The 23414-nt window shown below is 32.0% G+C and overlaps 2 protein-coding genes across 2 annotated transcripts; one reads left to right on the top strand and one right to left on the bottom strand.

Annotated features, from left to right (window-relative positions):
• Positions 1-4632: 4632 nt before the first annotated feature.
• Positions 4633-7401, bottom strand: LOC134701542 (F-box only protein 48-like). The gene is made up of 3 exons (XM_063562692.1): positions 7283-7401; positions 6302-6531; positions 4633-5801 (listed from the first exon to the last, which is right to left on the bottom strand). Exons 2-3 carry the CDS (start codon positions 6521-6523, stop codon positions 5637-5639), a joined length of 387 nt encoding a protein of 128 aa, XP_063418762.1. The 5' UTR covers positions 6524-6531; positions 7283-7401; the 3' UTR covers positions 4633-5636.
• A 21-nt stretch (positions 7402-7422) lies between these two features.
• On the top strand, positions 7423-20795 carry LOC134701543 (phosphatidylinositol-glycan biosynthesis class F protein-like). Its single transcript, XM_063562693.1, has 5 exons — positions 7423-7687; positions 9356-9447; positions 19068-19184; positions 19756-19864; positions 20474-20795. Exons 1-5 carry the CDS (start codon positions 7427-7429, stop codon positions 20588-20590), a joined length of 696 nt encoding a protein of 231 aa, XP_063418763.1. The 5' UTR covers positions 7423-7426; the 3' UTR covers positions 20591-20795.
• Positions 20796-23414: the final 2619 nt, after the last annotated feature.

Raw genomic sequence — 23414 nt, forward strand, 5'->3', positions numbered from 1 at the left:
CATGTTTTCATTGATAAAAACAAAAATTAACAGATAATTAAATGATAGAGTGGTTTATTTTTTGCTTTTAGTGTCGAAAATATACCTTATTCATTTCCTTTCTTTATAACAACAACCACAATACTTTATTTTTAGAGGGTAACATATAAATACTGTTATGGTCCGAGATCCATCTAAATCAGTTAATAGATGTTAAAAGAATGTAGTTAAATAATTATTTTCTTCTTTATTTTTTTCCATTATAATAACCTGGATTATACTCTGACATTTATTGATACTTTGTGTTATAAAAAGTTTTTTAATATCATGTTTTAACATTTTTCTTTAGCATAACTATCATAATTGCTTTAAGTGCTTTATTTATTTAATCATTGTGATTTTTTTTAGTCTGAAAAAGATTTGAAAATAGTTTTGTTCTAAATATAGCACTCATCTATTACATGAACTTGAATTTTTACACGAAACAGCAAACTCGCTTACATCACAAACCTATTGTGCCATTTATTTTCTTTTAAAATATAATATGTTTCTATGTCATATTTTGTATAGCCTAATATATTTTGTAATTGAGAAGACTTATGAAGGTTTAAAATTTGTGTCTAAGACATTGTAATTTAACTTGTTTTTGACCATTAATATATATGTGTAAAGTTAATATAGAGCAAAGTCTGAATAGTCATGTAGTCTTAATCCCATATCCTTTGTTTCTCTATTAAATAAAATCCTGTAATTGCTGTAATCATTTCTTAATACCATACCAATACAGACATTCATATTATTGTCGAGCCTTCGACTTTAGTCGAAAAAGCGAGACTAAGCGATCCTACTTTCCGTCGGCGTCGTCGTCGGCAGCGTCCACAAATATTCACTCTGTGGTTAAAGTTTTTGAAATTTTAATAACTTTCTTAAACTATACTGGATTTCTACCAAACTTGGACAGAAGCTTGTTTATGATCATAAGATAGTATCCAGAAGTAAATTTTGTACAAATAAAGTTCTATTTTTTCCGTATTTTACTTATAAATGGACTTAGTTTTTTCTGCGGGGAAACATTACATTCACTCTGTGGTTAAAGTTTTTAGAATTTTAATAACTTTCTTAAACTATCATTGGTTTGAACCAAATTTTGACAGAAGCTTGTTTATGATCATAAGATAGTATCCAGAAGTAAATTTTGTAAAAAAATAAATCCATTTTTTCCGTATTTTACTTTTAAATGGACTTAGTTTTTCTGCGGGGAAACATTACATTCACTCTGTGGTTAAAGTTTTTAAAATTTTAATAACTTTCTTAAACTATCCTGGGTTTGTACCAAACTTGGACAGAAGCTTATTTATGACCATAAGATAGTATCCAGAAGTAAATATTGTAAAAAGATAACTCCATTTTTTCTGTATTTTACTTTTAAATGGACTTAGATTTTCTTCCAGTTAACATTACATACAGTCGGCAGTTTAAGTTTTCAAAACATTAATTAGATTCATTAACTATCCTAGATTTTTACCAAACTTGGACAGAAGCTTCTTACAATCAAAAGATAGTATCAATAGGAATTTTTTTATTGATTTTTTTCCTCATTTTTTGTTGAGCCTGCGATTTACAGCAAAAGTAGGCGAGACACTGGGTTCCGCGGAACCCTTACAAATTTTTTACACTATACAGGTGATGATTTTATTAAAGATGAAAGATTTGTTTTCCTTTCAACTTCAAGATATTTGTCACATGCTGTTACTGTCTATTAGTTCTTGGTAAATAACAAAGGTGGTACATTACACTAAAGAGAGATAACTCTGTAAAAATCAGCTGACTTTTTTAATTATGTTCCATAGTTAAAAATATATTTAACTTTTGAATAATCAAAATTAGTGTTTTTCAAACTGCTATATATTCAATGATATGTTTTGAGACCACATCTTATATTTTAGGCCAGTATTTTTTAATTTGTTGGTTAACAGATCCGCCGACCAGATTTTGCCGATTTCCAAAATAAAAATAAAATCGAATTTTCAGGTTTCTTTTTATTCTCGCCGACCCTCACAAATGCATTATCCCTGAAAATAATTAAAATATCCTTTTTTATGAAATGAAATGCATTAATCACTAACAGAAGTGATGACACTTTCTGTTGTGAAAAATGAAACTTTCAGTCTACGTTTCTAAAAATAGACAAATCAATTATTAATGACCTTGAAATGTCGTTTGCGCAAATAATTTTGCGGAACGAAACCTGTGTTTAAAACCAATCACACAATAAGTTCGTTTCCCTTATTTGTCATCAGTCCGTAAGATGCATGTTCTCATATAAATAGACTTGTCCAAATGTGGACAGGTGGAAGTTCAAGACATCAAGTTAAAATACTGAATTTTAACAAATCATTTGATATTTTCTTGTTTTATTGATACATAGATGCCAACCCCTTTTGAGACAATCAGTAACAAACTATCAAATTTTCCGTATTTTTGAAGAGTTTTCAGTAATCATTCAAAAACTTGCATTTACCAATAAAAATTACTGACGAGTGGTTGCAAAATGATGTGCACTAAAATTTGTCGTTCAACATGTTGTCTGTAGTATGAATTCCATTCATTAATTGTTTAGATGTTCTCGACTCGTACATTTTCGTTTTGTCAAGGAGAAGTAGAGAAAAGGGGAAAGCTACTTCATAAAATGCAAGTTTTCCTCTTCGGAAGTCAGTTAGTTCCCATCATTAGGTTGATAACTCCCGAGAAACCGGAAACATTACATTGTCGTTTTCTAAATACCGGACCAGGACGGAAAAGTAATGATAAAAATCCGCGATTTACAAAATTGAACGGCGATGATTGGGAATCCGTAACTATTCGACTTTGACCGTAATAGCGTAGTTTGTATCGCAAAATCGGAAAAAATACGGAAAAATCGTAATGGTTGGCATCTATGTTGATAATACAAAAATATCGTCCATTTGGATAAAAAACGGGAATGCATGACAACAGATTATTTAACCTGATATTCTCGTTTTTCAAGTGGACGAGTCTATTACGTTTTTGACACGTGTGTTGAAACTTATTTTCGTACGACGTTTCTACTTTGTTTTTCTTTATCAGTTTTCGTGCTTATTATTTTTCACCAAGTTTTGATTAAAAGCTAAGTCAAATAACTGACGTGAATCTGTTTGTGAAATGACGATTTAATTTTGTCTTTGTCAATGTACCCCCCCTTTTTTTACGGGAAATTATTAGACAATGTCATGCGATGTTTACAGCTGAGCAATAATATCTCATCAAACTAAAATTTAAAAACGATGAAAAAATAGTATGACAAACATATTTTTAGAAAGGTGAAATATATTATTATTTGGCATATTCAGTTTTCTGTCTTGAAAGATCTTTTTTTTTCTTTTTTTTCCGACCGACCGACCCGACTTTTTCATGGAGAAAATCCGTAAACCAACAAATTAAAAAACCGTGGCCTTAGTTGAATTAACAACTTGTTGAATCTCTATGCAGTTGAAAACTTACTATATGTTTTGAGAGCCTGCTGAATATTAACTTTTTGTTACTATGTGTTGTTGGGGGATTGTTTCATTGTCATTTTACCCATATCAACTTTAGTCATCTTCACACTTTTTATTATGAACCAAATATGATACTTTCATTCCTACCATTTATGTTGCATAATTGTCTCATTTTTCTCTGCTTTTTTTTTAATAAATATATAGATATATATGTTGGTGGGATTTTGATATTTTGTGACACATTCCTGTTGTTAATTTTAGGGTTTGTCAATATTCATTATATGCTTGTTTCACAACCATTTATGTCAATCTTCAGCATCGCAATAGGTAGTTTTCTTATGATGTCATTTGAGTTAGACTTATCAACTGTGGCAGTGTATTTGCATTTTGATGTGTGTACTAAGGTTTACATGTATTATTACACACACATTTTGATCATGAAGTGTGCTAATTATTACAATGTGGTGTATACAACAGTTGTTAGAATGTAAAACTGTTGGTTACATGGATGAGAAATAATAAAAAGAATTATAAAATAATTTTATTTATTTACAAGAACAGCCTGTGATGAGCACAGTTGAGAATATACTCTACAACAATTAATGTCATATGTTAAAACACTAAAAATAAATTAAATAAACACACCAAACAATATACTTTCATAAACAAACAAAGCAATAAAACAATCACTCATAAATAAACAATCACTCCCATAAAATCAAGTTCCAGACCTGATAAAAAAATTAAAATTAAAATCTACTGCATAATGATTAAATCAACACAAAAACAGATTTTTTTGGGCCAAACTCTGTGTGTTATGAGGATGATTTTTTTCTAAATAAAAAAAAACATCCTGCAAGATGGTAAAAAAAATGTGTAGGACAAAATGTCTAAAATATACGTCTACATATACCTGTATATATACAATGATAGCCAGTATCTCCAAAAAGTCTCTAAATTTGATATGTATTTGGTCAATCAAATGTACAAAATGACTGAACGAAATGTTCAATAGTTTAATAAACTATTGAATGTTCCAAGTTGTATTTATCTCATACTGATTAAGGAGGATGTAAAAATCAAGCAAAAATTCACCAATAGAAATCACCATATGGTTATTTATTCCATAAAATAGTTTTCTGAATGATAAGAAATAAAATATATGTTTAAATCTTTCATGTTTTCTGAATACAATGTAAATGTTTACTTAAATTGTCTCCCCCTGAATTAAACACAATTTGGTCGAAATTATCTCCCTTTGCAAATTACAATGTCTTGATAAATGATGAAATCAAATATTTTTGTCTGTATCTTTGAGAATTGGCAAAGAAGCTTTTTAGAATATAAATCTAAATTGTGTCTTAATATATGTTATAAAGAGACATAACTCTTGAAAACAAATATAACATGAAAAACTTGTATTGTTTAAACTCTGTTTAAAATAGTTAGGTACATCAATATGGAATTTAGGTAATTTATGTTCAGTCTAAGCAGTTTTAATAATATTCTTCATCAATATGAACAATATTGACTGCTTTAAAGGTTTTGATATATATCTCATTTACTTCCATATGAAAACAACAAACATATATTCTGTACATCTATATATAGCTACAGAGAAAACAACTTGCAAATAAAACTAAATCATAAAACTTATCATGAATTAAATAAACAAAAACATAAACATAAAAAAAATTAAAAAATTTGATAAATACAAAAATAACCTGAAACCATTAATAATATAATGAAAATACATGTATTTTCAAGCTGCCCTATAATAGATTGTTATAATAGATTAAGTCTTCAACAGTGAGACAAAAAGTTTTTTGTACATGTCATTTAGTCCTTATGCTTATAAAGAATAATATTTAAGCTATTGCGGTAGATCTCTGTTTATATATTTACTTTAAAACATTTTTTTAAAAATTAAAAACCAAATAAGATGCTTTTTTTCAGGTTTTTCTCAAAATTAAACTGAGCATCAAAACTTTCTGGCCTCATGGTACTTGAAACATTAAGTATGCAATGAATTTGTCATTGGTAATCATCAATTTTAGTCTTTTTTTTAAATCCTTTTAGTAGGCTGTTCATATTTATTCTTCATTTCTACTAGTATCTTAAGTAAAATGGAAATATGAATCAACAACGATCCAGTTCCATCTGGAATATTTCACCCCAGCTCTCATCGTCCATTTTACAAACCAGTTTAGTTGGCAGTGCTTGGTAATTTTTTGGATTACTAAACTCTCCTTTCTTCCATTTCTTCTTTGTCTCGTTAGTGTTGTAATTCATCTTGAATGATTCCTGAAAAATACATTTGGAACTGTCAATATATGCAAAAGTATGAAAATTCATATTTTAAGATATATATATGCACATGCATATGAAAAGTTAAATGAACACATCAGTGTTCTAAAAAGGATTTAAGGGCAGAGTGGTACAGTTTAAGGATGAAATGTCCCTTGTCCGCCTGATCATGTTTAAAAAAAAGTAATAAAAGAATGATGTATTGTATTTTTGTTTGGTTTGTAGTATTTGTTAAAAGCTTTTTTCCAGTAGTTAGACTGGATGTGCATTTAAAAAATAATAACTTGATTTCAGGAAACATAAATACATAGGACTTGGAGACTTTATTTTGCATTTTACATTGCAACTTTAACACTGCACAAGTTCTAACCTGTAATCTGTTCTTGTCAGTGCTTTAAGTGATTTTTAGTCTCTGCTTTATTATATCATGAACTGTTCTTTTTGAGTATATACAAATAATTTGTATCTTATAAAACCCTTTCTTTCCAAATTATTACCTGCCAAGATCTACCAAGCTCCCTGTCTGTTTGTATCAGCCTCCTGGTTTCATGCAAGGAAGAACATAGTTCTTTCCATAAAATGTCTGATTGACCAATCACAACATTCCATCTCTTACAAACCAATGAAGAATTGTTCAATGAATCAACATTACAGTAGCTAAATATCACAAGTAGAATTTCATTTGGTAGCTCATCAATTGTAGTCAAACTGTCACACATTTGTGTACCTTTAAAAAAAAATAACAAAAATTACCATGATATAATGTACATTTGTATGATAACCTCCCTTTTTTTACTACTACAAATATCATATTTTGTTGGATTGGTGTCTCATTGTGATGTATTATAACCCAGTATCGCCTGAAATCAATGACTAAAGTTGAGTCACAGGTACACAACATTTTAACTTGCAATTATAAGGGAACTGCTGCAGTTGATCTTGGATAATTTTGGGGAAAACATTTCATAGAACATTGAAACAGAAATATGTAAGCTACTGTTAGCATCAATTTGTTAAATCTGTACTGAGATTTGTCAGAAGCCTCAAATAATTATCAATACACTATTTTTGGAAAAAAACTAACGTGATTCATCTTTAAAAATGATTCTTTTTTTTTTATTGTCTAAAAGAAGGTGTACATTTTAACCTCATGCACCAAAAATTACCATTAATGCCGTTTAGCAAGATTTCTTACCATTACTCTTCATGAAGACCCCCCTCTCTTTCCCATAAGCAACCCTCATTATTGCCCTGTTTAAATGTTTTAATTTAAGGTATTCAGAAGTCAAAGCTATTTTTCTGCTAAGTTGCTTATTCCAGAAACAATCAGAAAACATATCTGACGCCCTTTTCTTTGGTTACATTTATGAGAACGAAAACAGATGTCCAAAATTTGGTGTGGAGGGGGCGTGGCACCTCTATCCGAATATTTTAGCTTTTAATAACTATTGTGTTTGGTAAATCAAAAATATAAATACCTAAAATGACAAAAATATTCCCGTTTTCAGTCTCTTTCCTCTAAAATGTTAAGATGTGTATTGACATGAACAACTGACGCTCGCGTGTATTTGTTTTGACAGAAACCGGAAGTTTTTCAAGGGAAGCAATCGATGTAAACAAAGATGTCAGCCCCCATGGCAAATCGTTTGCCAGCGAAAGAAACTCTAAATTCCTTGCTAAAAGGACATCTTATATTCTCAATTAGTACATTGATGTTATTGTTCTTTAGCATAAACAATGAAAGTCTGTTTAGTATAGTTAAATATCGCTTTATTGTCACAAAACTATTTATATTGTTCATTAGCATATTCAATATAATTTTTTACAATTTTATGAATATCCATGGAGGTACATCTCAAAGGAATGCAGGGATACTATCAAAAGTAAGAATGTATGAAATAATCAATGTCAGAAGCAAACACATGAAATTACTGATTGAATTAGTACGTTTATAACTTTGCCCCACAGGCACTTGTTACTATCCATATAGAATTCTAGTCAAATCGGCACCTGGTTAAATCGGCACTTGGTCAAATCGGCACCCAGTATAGTCAAATTGGCACCAAGTCAAATTGGCACCTGGTTAAACCGTCACTTGGTATAGTCAATTCGGCACCCATGTAAAAAATACAATTTTAACAGTATTTTAAGCAAAAAGAGTAAAAATAAGGCAGGGGTTGTGCAAAAAATGTAGTTGAGCATTTTGCAGGATTGTTGGTTTAATGCTGTTTAAACTTTCATAAAAAAAAGCACCTTAATTGCTGATCATTTTGCATGACAGTTGGAATGATTGAAAGGGACTCAAAGTTTTCCGTTTTATTGCTTCTTTTAAAGTGTCTCATTGTGAAACGACAGCTAGGGTATGAAGCCTATTCGTTGTTTCTTATAAAGTTTTTGAAGAATAAAACATCATTAACAACCTGTATACCAATGAGGGCCCTCATGGGGTTTTTGATTATGTGATTACTTGGCCGTTTTTTTAATGATTATTTGATTATTAAGCCAAATATTTCATGATTATTTGATTACCTAGGACTGTATTTTTAGTTTATGATTATTTGATTACTAAAGATAAGCAAATATTTGATGATTATGTGATTATATTGGCAAAAAAATGGTGATTATGTGATTACTAGGGACCCCCCCCCCCCCCCCCATGAGGGGCCTCACCAATGTATACTGAGTCTGTTGGGTTAAAACAACAAACCTATTAACTATGTACATGTACTTTATAAAAGTTATTAATTAATTAATTGAAAAGAAAACACATCAAAACAGGTTGGAAATAATTAATATTTATGTATTATAACTGCTTGATGCTTACCCCCAAAATCTGGGACTATTACACTATAGTCAAAATTTATCATGAATTTATACATTTTAAGAGTTATCTAAATATATATAATATCAAATATTTATGGATGCCGAATTGACTTTAAATAGGTGCCGATTTACCAGGTGTCGATTTGACTTTTACTATGGGTGCCGATTTGACCAGGTGCCGATTTGACTTGTACCCTCCATATAAATAAAAGCCGTGGAAGAGACACGCAGTATCTCTCAATAGGCTGGCCATGTACCTTCCAGCAGTAGCCCACAATATAGGGGCCACATACCTTCCCATGGAAGAGACCTGCGGTTTTACAGATGAATTTTATTTTAAAGTATTTTCTAGGGAAGTCACATACACAACAATGTTACGGGTTTTAAAACAATCAACAGAAGTGAAGCAAGATAAAAAAAAAAATTATTTCAACAGTCAAACAATTGAATCTGAGCTTAAATGTAGAACTTCAACATTGTCGTTAATAACTTTACTTGAAGTAAATTCAATTCATTGTCCTTTAAAGTATTAATTTTTGATTTGTTTGGACAAGAGGGACATTCAAAAAAATTGTCACCCTCTCAGCTATGTGATAGAGTTAATTAGCACCCTTGATTTAGCCATTCAAAATATGTCATTTTAACGTGAAGTTTAATAATTCAAATTATCAATTTTCACCTTAAATGTTTAATGGAACTTGTATTTAAACATATAACATATATTTCAGATAAGAATCATTTTGAAGAATGGATCACTGTTATTTTGTTCATCAATATTTTTTCATGTAATAGCAGTTTTATTTGGTGCACCATTCTTAGAGTGAGTACAGTGTATATAAGACTACCCTAAGCAGCAAAAATTACTTATAAACAAATATGTTCATCAACATTTGATAATACAGGTACATGTATATTCAATATTCACTATTCGGACAAAAAGGCTCAAACCATCTGATAAATAACAATTCACATTTATACAATCAGAATAAAATTTCACCAAATTTATTTATAATCAGATTTATAAAGTCTTTGTGCTGCTAATATTTCAATGTTTTTTTTATCATAGGAATATCTACATTATTTTCTATTTCCAGTCATTTTTTGTCCCATAATTATATAGATATCATATTCCTGCTAAATGAAACTTTCTTTTTATAATATAGATAATATAAAAATGATGAATTTAAAATTTTACAATTTAATATCGATGACCATTTTCTTAGTAGCATTTACCTACATGTAGCTGCTTCTAAATTCTGTGAAATATTTTTATTTTATTTCAAAATTAAGATGAAAAATACATCAACATTATTATTTGGAAATTTTGGTAAAATTCGGGTAAACTTTCAAAATATATAAATAAAAATAGATTTTTGGGTTAATATGTAAATGAGTTTGTGACTCCAAAACATATAAACGGAAGGACAGGTAGTTTTATGCTAAGTCTCAAAAAAAACAACCATCAAGTTGGCATAAACACCATATTCACTTATCTCTCAACATCAAAATCAAATGAGAAAAGACAAATCTTTATTGATAGAAAAACCAAGTTGACATTTGTCATTAAATGATTAAAGTATACGTACGGTTTTAACATTTTTAATGATTATTACCTTACATTATTAGGTCATCAGCAGAGACATTTCACTTTGGTATGACCATGTCAGCTACAGTTGTATTAACATTATTACCTTACATTATTAGGTCCTCAGCAGAGACATTTCACTTTGGTATGACCATGTCAGCTACAGTTGTATTAACATTATTACCTTACATTATTAGGTCCTCAGCAGAGACATTTCACTTTGGTATGACCATGTCAGCTACAGTTGTATTAACATTATTACCTTACATTATTAGGTCCTCAGCAGAGACATTTCACTTTGGTATGACCATGTCAGCTACAGTTGTATTAACATTATTACCTTACATTATTAGGTCATCAGCAGAGACATTTCACTTTGGTATGACCATGTCAGCTACAGTTGTATTAACATTATTACCTTACATTATTAGGTCATCAGCAGAGACATTTCACTTTGGTATGACCATGTCAGCTACAGTTGTATTAACATTATTACCTTACATTATTAGGTCATCAGCAGAGACATTTCACTTTGGTATGACCATGTCAGCTACAGTTGTATTAACATTATTACCTTACATTATTAGGTCCTCAGCAGAGACATTTCACTTTGGTATGACCATGTCAGCTACAGTTGTATTAACATTATTACCTTACATTATTAGGTCATCAGCAGAGACATTTCACTTTGGTATGACCATGTCAGCTACAGTTGTATTAACATTATTACCTTACATTATTAGGTCATCAGCAGAGACATTTCACTTTGGTATGACCATGTCAGCTACAGTTGTATTAACATTATTACCTTACATTATTAGGTCATCAGCAGAGACATTTCACTTTGGTATGACCATGTCAGCTACAGTTGTATTAACATTATTACCTTACATTATTAGGTCCTCAGCAGAGACATTTCACTTTGGTATGACCATGTCAGCTACAGTTGTATTAACATTATTACCTTACATTATTAGGTCATCAGCAGAGACATTTCACTTTGGTATGACCATGTCAGCTACAGTTGTATTAACATTATTACCTTACATTATTAGGTCATCAGCAGAGACATTTCACTTTGGTATGACCATGTCAGCTACAGTTGTATTAACATTATTACCTTACATTATTAGGTCCTCAGCAGAGACATTTCACTTTGGTATGACCATGTCAGCTACAGTTGTATTAACATTATTACCTTACATTATTAGGTCCTCAGCAGAGACATTTCACTTTGGTATGACCATGTCAGCTACAGTTGTATTAACATTATTACCTTACATTATTAGGTCATCAGCAGAGACATTTCACTTTGGTATGACCATGTCAGCTACAGTTGTATTAACATTATTACCTTACATTATTAGGTCCTCAGCAGAGACATTTCACTTTGGTATGACCATGTCAGCTACAGTTGTATTAACATTATTACCTTACATTATTAGGTCATCAGCAGAGACATTTCACTTTGGTATGACCATGTCAGCTACAGTTGTATTAACATTATTACCTTACATTATTAGGTCCTCAGCAGAGACATTTCACTTTGGTATGACCATGTCAGCTACAGTTGTATTAACATTATTACCTTACATTATTAGGTCCTCAGCAGAGACATTTCACTTTGGTATGACCATGTCAGCTACAGTTGTATTAACATTATTACCTTACATTATTAGGTCCTCAGCAGAGACATTTCACTTTGGTATGACCATGTCAGCTACAGTTGTATTAACATTATTACCTTACATTATTAGGTCATCAGCAGAGACATTTCACTTTGGTATGACCATGTCAGCTACAGTTGTATTAACATTATTACCTTACATTATTAGGTCATCAGCAGAGACATTTCACTTTGGTATGACCATGTCAGCTACAGTTGTATTAACATTATTACCTTACATTATTAGGTCCTCAGCAGAGACATTTCACTTTGGTATGACCATGTCAGCTACAGTTGTATTAACATTATTACCTTACATTATTAGGTCCTCAGCAGAGACATTTCACTTTGGTATGACCATGTCAGCTACAGTTGTATTAACATTATTACCTTACATTATTAGGTCCTCAGCAGAGACATTTCACTTTGGTATGACCATGTCAGCTACAGTTGTATTAACATTATTACCTTACATTATTAGGTCATCAGCAGAGACATTTCACTTTGGTATGACCATGTCAGCTACAGTTGTATTAACATTATTACCTTACATTATTAGGTCATCAGCAGAGACATTTCACTTTGGTATGACCATGTCAGCTACAGTTGTATTAACATTATTACCTTACATTATTAGGTCATCAGCAGAGACATTTCACTTTGGTATGACCATGTCAGCTACAGTTGTATTAACATTATTACCTTACATTATTAGGTCATCAGCAGAGACATTTCACTTTGGTATGACCATGTCAGCTACAGTTGTATTAACATTATTACCTTACATTATTAGGTCCTCAGCAGAGACATTTCACTTTGGTATGACCATGTCAGCTACAGTTGTATTAACATTATTACCTTACATTATTAGGTCCTCAGCAGAGACATTTCACTTTGGTATGACCATGTCAGCTACAGTTGTATTAACATTATTACCTTACATTATTAGGTCCTCAGCAGAGACATTTCACTTTGGTATGACCATGTCAGCTACAGTTGTATTAACATTATTACCTTACATTATTAGGTCATCAGCAGAGACATTTCACTTTGGTATGACCATGTCAGCTACAGTTGTATTAACATTATTACCTTACATTATTAGGTCATCAGCAGAGACATTTCACTTTGGTATGACCATGTCAGCTACAGTTGTATTAACATTATTACCTTACATTATTAGGTCCTCAGCAGAGACATTTCACTTTGGTATGACCATGTCAGCTACAGTTGTATTAACATTATTACCTTACATTATTAGGTCCTCAGCAGAGACATTTCACTTTGGTATGACCATGTCAGCTACAGTTGTATTAACATTATTACCTTACATTATTAGGTCCTCAGCAGAGACATTTCACTTTGGTATGACCATGTCAGCTACAGTTGTATTAACATTATTACCTTACATTATTAGGTCCTCAGCAGAGACATTTCACTTTGGTATGACCATGTCAGCTACAGTTGTATTAACATTATTACCTTACATTATTAGGTCCTCAGCAGAGACATTTCACTTTGGTATGACCATGTCAGCTACAGTTGTATTAACATTATTACCTTACATTATTAGGTCATCAGCAGAGACATTTCACTTTGGTATGACCATGTCAGCTACAGTTGTATTAACATTATTACCTTACATTATTAGGTCCTCAGCAGAGACATTTCACTTTGGTATGACCATGTCAGCTACAGTTGTATTAACATTATTACCTTACATTATTAGGTCCTCAGCAGAGACATTTCACTTTGGTATGACCATGTCAGCTACAGTTGTATTAACATTATTACCTTACATTATTAGGTCATCAGCAGAGACATTTCACTTTGGTATGACCATGTCAGCTACAGTTGTATTAACATTATTACCTTACATTATTAGGTCATCAGCAGAGACATTTCACTTTGGTATGACCATGTCAGCTACAGTTGTATTAACATTATTACCTTACATTATTAGGTCATCAGCAGAGACATTTCACTTTGGTATGACCATGTCAGCTACAGTTGTATTAACATTATTACCTTACATTATTAGGTCATCAGCAGAGACATTTCACTTTGGTATGACCATGTCAGCTACAGTTGTATTAACATTATTACCTTACATTATTAGGTCATCAGCAGAGACATTTCACTTTGGTATGACCATGTCAGCTACAGTTGTATTAACATTATTACCTTACATTATTAGGTCATCAGCAGAGACATTTCACTTTGGTATGACCATGTCAGCTACAGTTGTATTAACATTATTACCTTACATTATTAGGTCCTCAGCAGAGACATTTCACTTTGGTATGACCATGTCAGCTACAGTTGTATTAACATTATTACCTTACATTATTAGGTCCTCAGCAGAGACATTTCACTTTGGTATGACCATGTCAGCTACAGTTGTATTAACATTATTACCTTACATTATTAGGTCATCAGCAGAGACATTTCACTTTGGTATGACCATGTCAGCTACAGTTGTATTAACATTATTACCTTACATTATTAGGTCATCAGCAGAGACATTTCACTTTGGTATGACCATGTCAGCTACAGTTGTATTAACATTATTACCTTACATTATTAGGTCATCAGCAGAGACATTTCACTTTGGTATGACCATGTCAGCTACAGTTGTATTAACATTATTACCTTACATTATTAGGTCATCAGCAGAGACATTTCACTTTGGTATGACCATGTCAGCTACAGTTGTATTAACATTATTACCTTACATTATTAGGTCCTCAGCAGAGACATTTCACTTTGGTATGACCATGTCAGCTACAGTTGTATTAACATTATTACCTTACATTATTAGGTCCTCAGCAGAGACATTTCACTTTGGTATGACCATGTCAGCTACAGTTGTATTAACATTATTACCTTACATTATTAGGTCATCAGCAGAGACATTTCACTTTGGTATGACCATGTCAGCTACAGTTGTATTAACATTATTACCTTACATTATTAGGTCATCAGCAGAGACATTTCACTTTGGTATGACCATGTCAGCTACAGTTGTATTAACATTATTACCTTACATTATTAGGTCATCAGCAGAGACATTTCACTTTGGTATGACCATGTCAGCTACAGTTGTATTAACATTATTACCTTACATTATTAGGTCCTCAGCAGAGACATTTCACTTTGGTATGACCATGTCAGCTACAGTTGTATTAACATTATTACCTTACATTATTAGGTCCTCAGCAGAGACATTTCACTTTGGTATGACCATGTCAGCTACAGTTGTATTAACATTATTACCTTACATTATTAGGTCATCAGCAGAGACATTTCACTTTGGTATGACCATGTCAGCTACAGTTGTATTAACATTATTACCTTACATTATTAGGTCATCAGCAGAGACATTTCACTTTGGTATGACCATGTCAGCTACAGTTGTATTAACATTATTACCTTACATTATTAGGTCCTCAGCAGAGACATTTCACTTTGGTATGACCATGTCAGCTACAGTTGTATTAACATTATTACCTTACATTATTAGGTCCTTAGCAGAGACATTTCACTTTGGTATGACCATGTCAGCTACAGTTGTATTAACATTATTACCTTACATTATTAGGTCCTCAGCAGAGACATTTCACTTTGGTATGACCATGTCAGCTACAGTTGTATTAACATTATTACCTTACATTATTAGGTCATCAGCAGAGACATTTCACTTTGGTATGACCATGTCAGCTACAGTTGTATTAACATTATTACCTTACATTATTAGGTCCTCAGCAGAGACATTTCACTTTGGTATGACCATGTCAGCTACAGTTGTATTAACATTATTACCTTACATTATTAGGTCATCAGCAGAGACATTTCACTTTGGTATGACCATGTCAGCTACAGTTGTATTAACATTATTACCTTACATTATTAGGTCATCAGCAGAGACATTTCACTTTGGTATGACCATGTCAGCTACAGTTGTATTAACATTATTACCTTACATTATTAGGTCCTCAGCAGAGACATTTCACTTTGGTATGACCATGTCAGCTACAGTTGTATTAACATTATTACCTTACATTATTAGGTCATCAGCAGAGACATTTCACTTTGGTATGACCATGTCAGCTACAGTTGTATTAACATTATTACCTTACATTATTAGGTCATCAGCAGAGACATTTCACTTTGGTATGACCATGTCAGCTACAGTTGTATTAACATTATTACCTTACATTATTAGGTCATCAGCAGAGACATTTCACTTTGGTATGACCATGTCAGCTACAGTTGTATTAACATTATTACCTTACATTATTAGGTCATCAGCAGAGACATTTCACTTTGGTATGACCATGTCAGCTACAGTTGTATTAACATTATTACCTTACATTATTAGGTCATCAGCAGAGACATTTCACTTTGGTATGACCATGTCAGCTACAGTTGTATTAACATTATTACCTTACATTATTAGGTCCTCAGCAGAGACATTTCACTTTGGTATGACCATGTCAGCTACAGTTGTATTAACATTATTACCTTACATTATTAGGTCATCAGCAGAGACATTTCACTTTGGTATGACCATGTCAGCTACAGTTGTATTAACATTATTACCTTACATTATTAGGTCCTCAGCAGAGACATTTCACTTTGGTATGACCATGTCAGCTACAGTTGTATTAACATTATTACCTTACATTATTAGGTCATCAGCAGAGACATTTCACTTTGGTATGACCATGTCAGCTACAGTTGTATTAACATTATTACCTTACATTATTAGGTCATCAGCAGAGACATTTCACTTTGGTATGACCATGTCAGCTACAGTTGTATTAACATTATTACCTTACATTATTAGGTCCTCAGCAGAGACATTTCACTTTGGTATGACCATGTCAGCTACAGTTGTATTAACATTATTACCTTACATTATTATGTCCTCAGCAGAGACATTTCACTTTGGTATGACCATGTCAGCTACAGTTGTATTAACATTATTACCTTACATTATTAGGTCATCAGCAGAGACATTTCACTTTGGTATGACCATGTCAGCTACAGTTGTATTAACATTATTACCTTACATTATTAGGTCCTCAGCAGAGACATTTCACTTTGGTATGACCATGTCAGCTACAGTTGTATTAACATTATTACCTTACATTATTAGGTCCTTAGCAGAGACATTTCACTTTGGTATGACCATGTCAGCTACAGTTGTATTAACATTATTACCTTACATTATTAGGTCCTCAGCAGAGACATTTCACTTTGGTATGACCATGTCAGCTACAGTTGTATTAACATTATTACCTTACATTATTAGGTCCTCAGCAGAGACATTTCACTTTGGTATGACCATGTCAGCTACAGTTGTATTAACATTATTACCTTACATTATTAGGTCATCAGCAGAGACATTTCACTTTGGTATGACCATGTCAGCTACAGTTGTATTAACATTATTACCTTACATTATTAGGTCATCAGCAGAGACATTTCACTTTGGTATGACCATGTCAGCTACAGTTGTATTAACATTATTACCTTACATTATTAGGTCCTCAGCAGAGACATTTCACTTTGGTATGACCATGTCAGCTACAGTTGTATTAACATTATTACCTTACATTATTAGGTCATCAGCAGAGACATTTCACTTTGGTATGACCATGTCAGCTACAGTTGTATTAACATTATTACCTTACATTATTAGGTCATCAGCAGAGACATTTCACTTTGGTATGACCATGTCAGCTACAGTTGTATTAACATTATTACCTTACATTATTAGGTCATCAGCAGAGACATTTCACTTTGGTATGACCATGTCAGCTACAGTTGTATTAACATTATTACCTTACATTATTAGGTCATCAGCAGAGACATTTCACTTTGGTATGACCATGTCAGCTACAGTTGTATTAACATTATTACCTTACATTATTAGGTCCTCAGCAGAGACATTTCACTTTGGTATGACCATGTCAGCTACAGTTGTATTAACATTATTACCTTACATTATTAGGTCATCAGCAGAGACATTTCACTTTGGTATGACCATGTCAGCTACAGTTGTATTAACATTATTACCTTACATTATTAGGTCCTCAGCAGAGACATTTCACTTTGGTATGACCATGTCAGCTACAGTTGTATTAACATTATTACCTTACATTATTAGGTCATCAGCAGAGACATTTCACTTTGGTATGACCATGTCAGCTACAGTTGTATTAACATTATTACCTTACATTATTAGGTCATCAGCAGAGACATTTCACTTTGGTATGACCATGTCAGCTACAGTTGTATTAACATTATTACCTTACATTATTAGGTCCTCAGCAGAGACATTTCACTTTGGTATGACCATGTCAGCTACAGTTGTATTAACATTATTACCTTACATTATTAGGTCATCAGCAGAGACATTTCACTTTGGTATGACCATGTCAGCTACAGTTGTATTAACATTATTACCTTACATTATTAGGTCATCAGCAGAGACATTTCACTTTGGTATGACCATGTCAGCTACAGTTGTATTAACATTATTACCTTACATTATTAGGTCATCAGCAGAGACATTTCACTTTGGTATGACCATGTCAGCTACAGTTGTATTAACATTATTACCTTACATTATTAGGTCATCAGCAGAGACATTTCACTTTGGTATGACCATGTCAGCTACAGTTGTATTAACATTATTACCTTACATTATTAGGTCATCAGCAGAGACATTTCACTTTGGTATGACCATGTCAGCTACAGTTGTATTAACATTATTACCTTACATTATTAGGTCATCAGCAGAGACATTTCACTTTGGTATGACCATGTCAGCTACAGTTGTATTAACATTATTACCTTACATTATTAGGTCCTCAGCAGAGACATTTCACTTTGGTATGACCATGTCAGCTACAGTTGTATTAACATTATTACCTTACATTATTAGGTCCTCAGCAGAGACATTTCACTTTGGTATGACCATGTCAGCTACAGTTGTATTAACATTATTACCTTACATTATTAGGTCCTCAGCAGAGACATTTCACTTTGGTATGACCATGTCAGCTACAGTTGTATTAACATTATTACCTTACATTATTAGGTCATCAGCAGAGACATTTCACTTTGGTATGACCATGTCAGCTACAGTTGTATTAACATTATTACCTTACATTATTAGGTCCTCAGCAGAGACATTTCACTTTGGTATGACCATGTCAGCTACAGTTGTATTACCAGCTCTGTGTGTAATGGGTACCAATACAGTGCAATGGATCAGAATATTTGCACAAAACAGGTAATTTTCTTTTGTTTTACTATTGTTTAAGTTGAATAAAAAATGCTATTTGTTGAAATTCAAAGATACAAGTACTGTTGACTTTTTAAAAAAAGATGTATTTTGGTTATTCAGGTACATGTAGAAGAAAATAAGACCTAAGGTTTTGACAAAATTTTCTATATTTATAGAAATACAAAAATGTATGTTTTAACAATGAATTTCTGATAATCGTCAGTTTTGACTTGAAAGTCAACATCTATATTTTTTGTTAAACTTGAATATTTGTACAGTTAATGTTTTCTACAGATAAAGGCATATGGTGTAAACTTAGTATATATATATTGTATTGTGTAAATCTCCTTTTACTTTTCCGATACAAGAAAGGAAGAGACTTGGCTTTAGAAATTATTTGATGTACAGTGCATTCTCGTATCTATGGAAATCAAAAGGTCACTTCTTAAAATATTATACATTAATTGGATGTATCTGCACAATTTCATAAAATTATATATTTTATATTATGAATAAATAATTGATTGTTCTAAACACATGATGATCTTTCTTTTAATGATTAATATTTCAATTGTAGTCCAGAACTGGGAGCAGAGTCTATTGTGTATTTCTCCACCATATGTAGTATAGTAGGAGCCTGGTTAGGAGCTTTCCCCATACCACTGGACTGGGATAGACCATGGCAGGTAAATGGATCTTAAGTGAAGACAATTTTGCAATCTGTTGATTCTTACAATAGAAACTAGAATTAAGAATTGTTACTTTCTTGAAAGTGGAGCTTGGACACAAGAAGTGTATTTAAATCAGATTGAAAACACATGGTCAATACTGTATAAATTATAATGCATTGTCAAACGTAGATGGCAGTTATTGAAAGTAAATTACATGTAGATGTAAGAATATTTGCATAAGTTCAGTACATGAAACATAGAACCATTTCCTATGTCAACCTCTATGAAGAAGAAACAATGCAATGCTCAAAACAACAGCTCCTAATACATGCAATGGAATTATGACAAAATTTGTTGATTTATGAAAGCAATTGTATTGTTGTTAAAGTATCCCGTCTTTTACAAATAATCATCTTGCATAAGTTTCTCAAGTCATGTCTTCTTAACACATATTTCCCTTTGAAACAATGGAAGAATTTGTTAATTGTTCATTAATACATCAAATTTTGTTGTTGATTGCAATTTCTTGATAATTTCATAATTTTCTGTGTTTTCTTTCACATATACTGCTTATTGAAGAAATTCAATATATTTTTGTTTTATTTATATATATCTTTTTTTCAGGAATGGCCAATTACCTGTGTAGTGGGGACACTGTTTGGATATTGTACAGGTGTAATTATTGGTGCTGTTCACCTTTATATAAACTATAACAGAATCAAAAGGATCAAAATTACGTAAAACATGTGACACTCTGAATCTATCAGTCTATGAAAGTTGTTGGACCAAGGTTCCAATGAAAGGAAATGCATTGTTCAGGTTCATGGAGACAGAGCAGCAGACATGCATACATTGCAGACTTCAGTCTAAAAACAACAACAATAATTTGTGTACTAATATAATTTATACGTGACATGTATTTTGTAAATAAAAAAATCATAAATGGTTTAAATTTATAAAGAAATATCTTGATATCAACTCTCTATTTTTTGAAGGAAGTATGTATTGAATATTTCCCTTGTCACTAGTAATCATGTGGTAATGAAATACTGTTTCCTTTTTTAAGCAACATGGAGTTTAATTTCAAACAAAAACATGCATAGGAAAAAGATGCTTGTTAAAAGACCAAGTAATGTCTTAGCTTATAATGCTTATGCCAGGATCATTGCCAGATATCTAATAAACTGTGGGCAGTACATCCTGTTTAGAATTTCTATATCTATTGTTGATTGAGTATAATCCATATACAAGTCAAGTATTATTACATATTGACGATCCATCATTAATAAAATAGGCATGTAAAGTCAACTAAAATTAATTAGTAGATTTTCATCTAGATTTTTTTTTAAACTGGGGCGGGTGGGAGGATATATTTTTAAAATTTTATTTCATACAAAACCCTCATGTGTCCAGTTCTTCATACGGCAGAGCTAAAGGCAAGTGTAAAATAAGCTTATATCATGTACATAATTTTTCAAACTCTTGAATAAATATCTCTGATTGGCAACCACTTTTATACATGTAATTACGAAATTATAAATGGTTACCGGTAACAGACATGAACAAAAACTGGAAATCGTAAATTTTCTAAAATAAAAAAATCAGGGTGGGACGATTTCAGAGGGGCAGACGGGGATGAAAATCTATCAATTAATTTTAATTGGCTTAAACACTGAATATACTATATTAAAAATACTATCCTTTGGGCTAGTCATCAACCAGTCATTTTTTTGTTCTGAAACCATCACCCTCCCCAAGCCACACAAACAATTTGAGTAGTTATGGTCAATTTGGTCATTACATGTAGATCTGAGAGAACTAAAAATTACTGAAAGCTAATTGATTGATTGATTGATTACTAATCGTCCAGTGGAAAATAGTCCATACTTGTTAGGAAAAAACCGTACATTAACAACAGATACAAAAGGTAGTTTCTACAATAGTAGTCTTCCACAAGGTTTGGAAATGCCATTGGAAAAGTACGGTATATGGGATAGGAACATAAATTTTGGCTGTCAGCAGACCACCTTTGGACCAATCAAAGAGTTATTGCAAGTGTTTGTAATGTGCAGAGAGCATGGAGTTCCCTCTTCACTATGCAGTGGATTAATCATCCCCATTCTTTTTAGATATGACTGCCTATTTGTACATCCTGCACAGCCAGACCCCCTCCCTTTTGAAGTTTTTTGTAGCTCGGACTAAGACCAAGTGGAAATTAAGCTGGTTGAAAGCCAACAACAACTAATAAAAAGATAATGCACTTAGAATAAAATTGTCAAAGTTTGGATTTTGTTGAGGATTCAAGTATTTGTTGATAGAAGTGAAATGAGCTTGAACCTAAGATTTAATTTCTAGTTTCTATATAATGTACATAGTATTCTATCTTAAACTCCATTCACTATAAGGGTGATAGACGAGTGATCACGAGTGTACAATCGACAATACATTGTACATAGTTATTTTAAAAAGAGTTTCGACAACTTCATGTACATTTACAGAAAAGTTGTCATTATTTCTTTTAGAATAAAAATTATTTTTTGACAAAAATGTGTCCATTGTCTATGGATGCCCCTTTCCCACTATCATTTTCTATGTTCAGTGGATCTAGAAATTGTGTCGAAACTCTAATTTCGCGTTAAACGCAAAAAAGATCTTTTCATGAATATTGAACAGGTATATTAGTTTCAAGTTGATTGACACACACTATCTTTACCAAAAAAAATAATAAACAGAAGCTGAACAAACAGTCGGACTGTGGACCGACGGACGAACAGTTGCACAGTACTGATTTTCGTCAAATTCATAAATATCTTGCGTTGTCAAATTTGTGTTCATCTTTGAAGTGATATCATCACTCGGTGATTTATACAATAAATCAGAGAAGATTTCACAAAGTTTGTAAATCAACATTTCTTGAAGGATTGTTTGCAACTAATTTGACCATACATTACTAGATAACTATTTCATATATATGTGTATGCATTTGTTTTATACAATCTTTGGTGGGTTTTTTTTTTTAGATTTTGTTGTACATGCATTGGTTTATAGTTGTCATTTTTTTCTTCTTTTTTTCGTTTGGCCATAATGTTATTTAACTTCTTTGACTTTCAGTTTTAAACATGCATGAAATATTTGCCACTCTGACTGGACGTCAGCATTCAACCAATCCCCAAACATCGTCCTACATGTTTACAAGCAATACGATTAAATATTGATCGTCCTGAATATGCATGAAATATTAGACACTGGACGTTAAGCAACCAACAATCAATCAGTCAATTACATATTGTTATCAGTTAACGAAATTTGTGGAAGGGAATTCGAAGTAACTAATTTCTTCTTCAGTGATTCGAAGTAACTAATTCTCTTAAAGTGAAAAAAATATTTGTATATGGGAGACAACTCGTGTGTCGTTCAGTTGTGAGCAGTCAACTTAAACTGCTGTTGATTGAATATGAATAAAATCAAATGTCGAAAATGTTTTAACTCATCGACACAAGCCACCAAAAAGACACATATAAGGCAACTTGCAACGATCTTAAACTAAACAAAGGGTTATTTAAGA

The sequence above is a fragment of the Mytilus trossulus genome, unplaced genomic scaffold (assembly GCF_036588685.1).
Source record: "Mytilus trossulus isolate FHL-02 unplaced genomic scaffold, PNRI_Mtr1.1.1.hap1 h1tg000244l__unscaffolded, whole genome shotgun sequence".
NCBI lineage: Eukaryota > Metazoa > Mollusca > Bivalvia > Mytilida > Mytilidae > Mytilus > Mytilus trossulus.

Coding starts and splice junctions, on each gene's coding strand:
- LOC134701543 (XM_063562693.1), top strand. CDS start 7,427: ATGTCAGCCCCCATGGCAAATCGTTTGCCAGCGAAAGAAACTCTAAAT. Junction 19,185..19,755: donor AGAATATTTGCACAAAACAG/GTAATTTTCTTT, acceptor TTTCAATTGTAG/TCCAGAACTGGGAGCAGAGT. Junction 19,865..20,473: donor ACTGGGATAGACCATGGCAG/GTAAATGGATCT, acceptor TCTTTTTTTCAG/GAATGGCCAATTACCTGTGT.
- LOC134701542 (XM_063562692.1), bottom strand. CDS start 6,523: ATGTGTGACAGTTTGACTACAATTGATGAGCTACCAAATGAAATTCTA. Junction 5,802..6,301: donor AGCTTGGTAGATCTTGGCAG/GTAATAATTTGG, acceptor TGTATTTTTCAG/GAATCATTCAAGATGAATTA.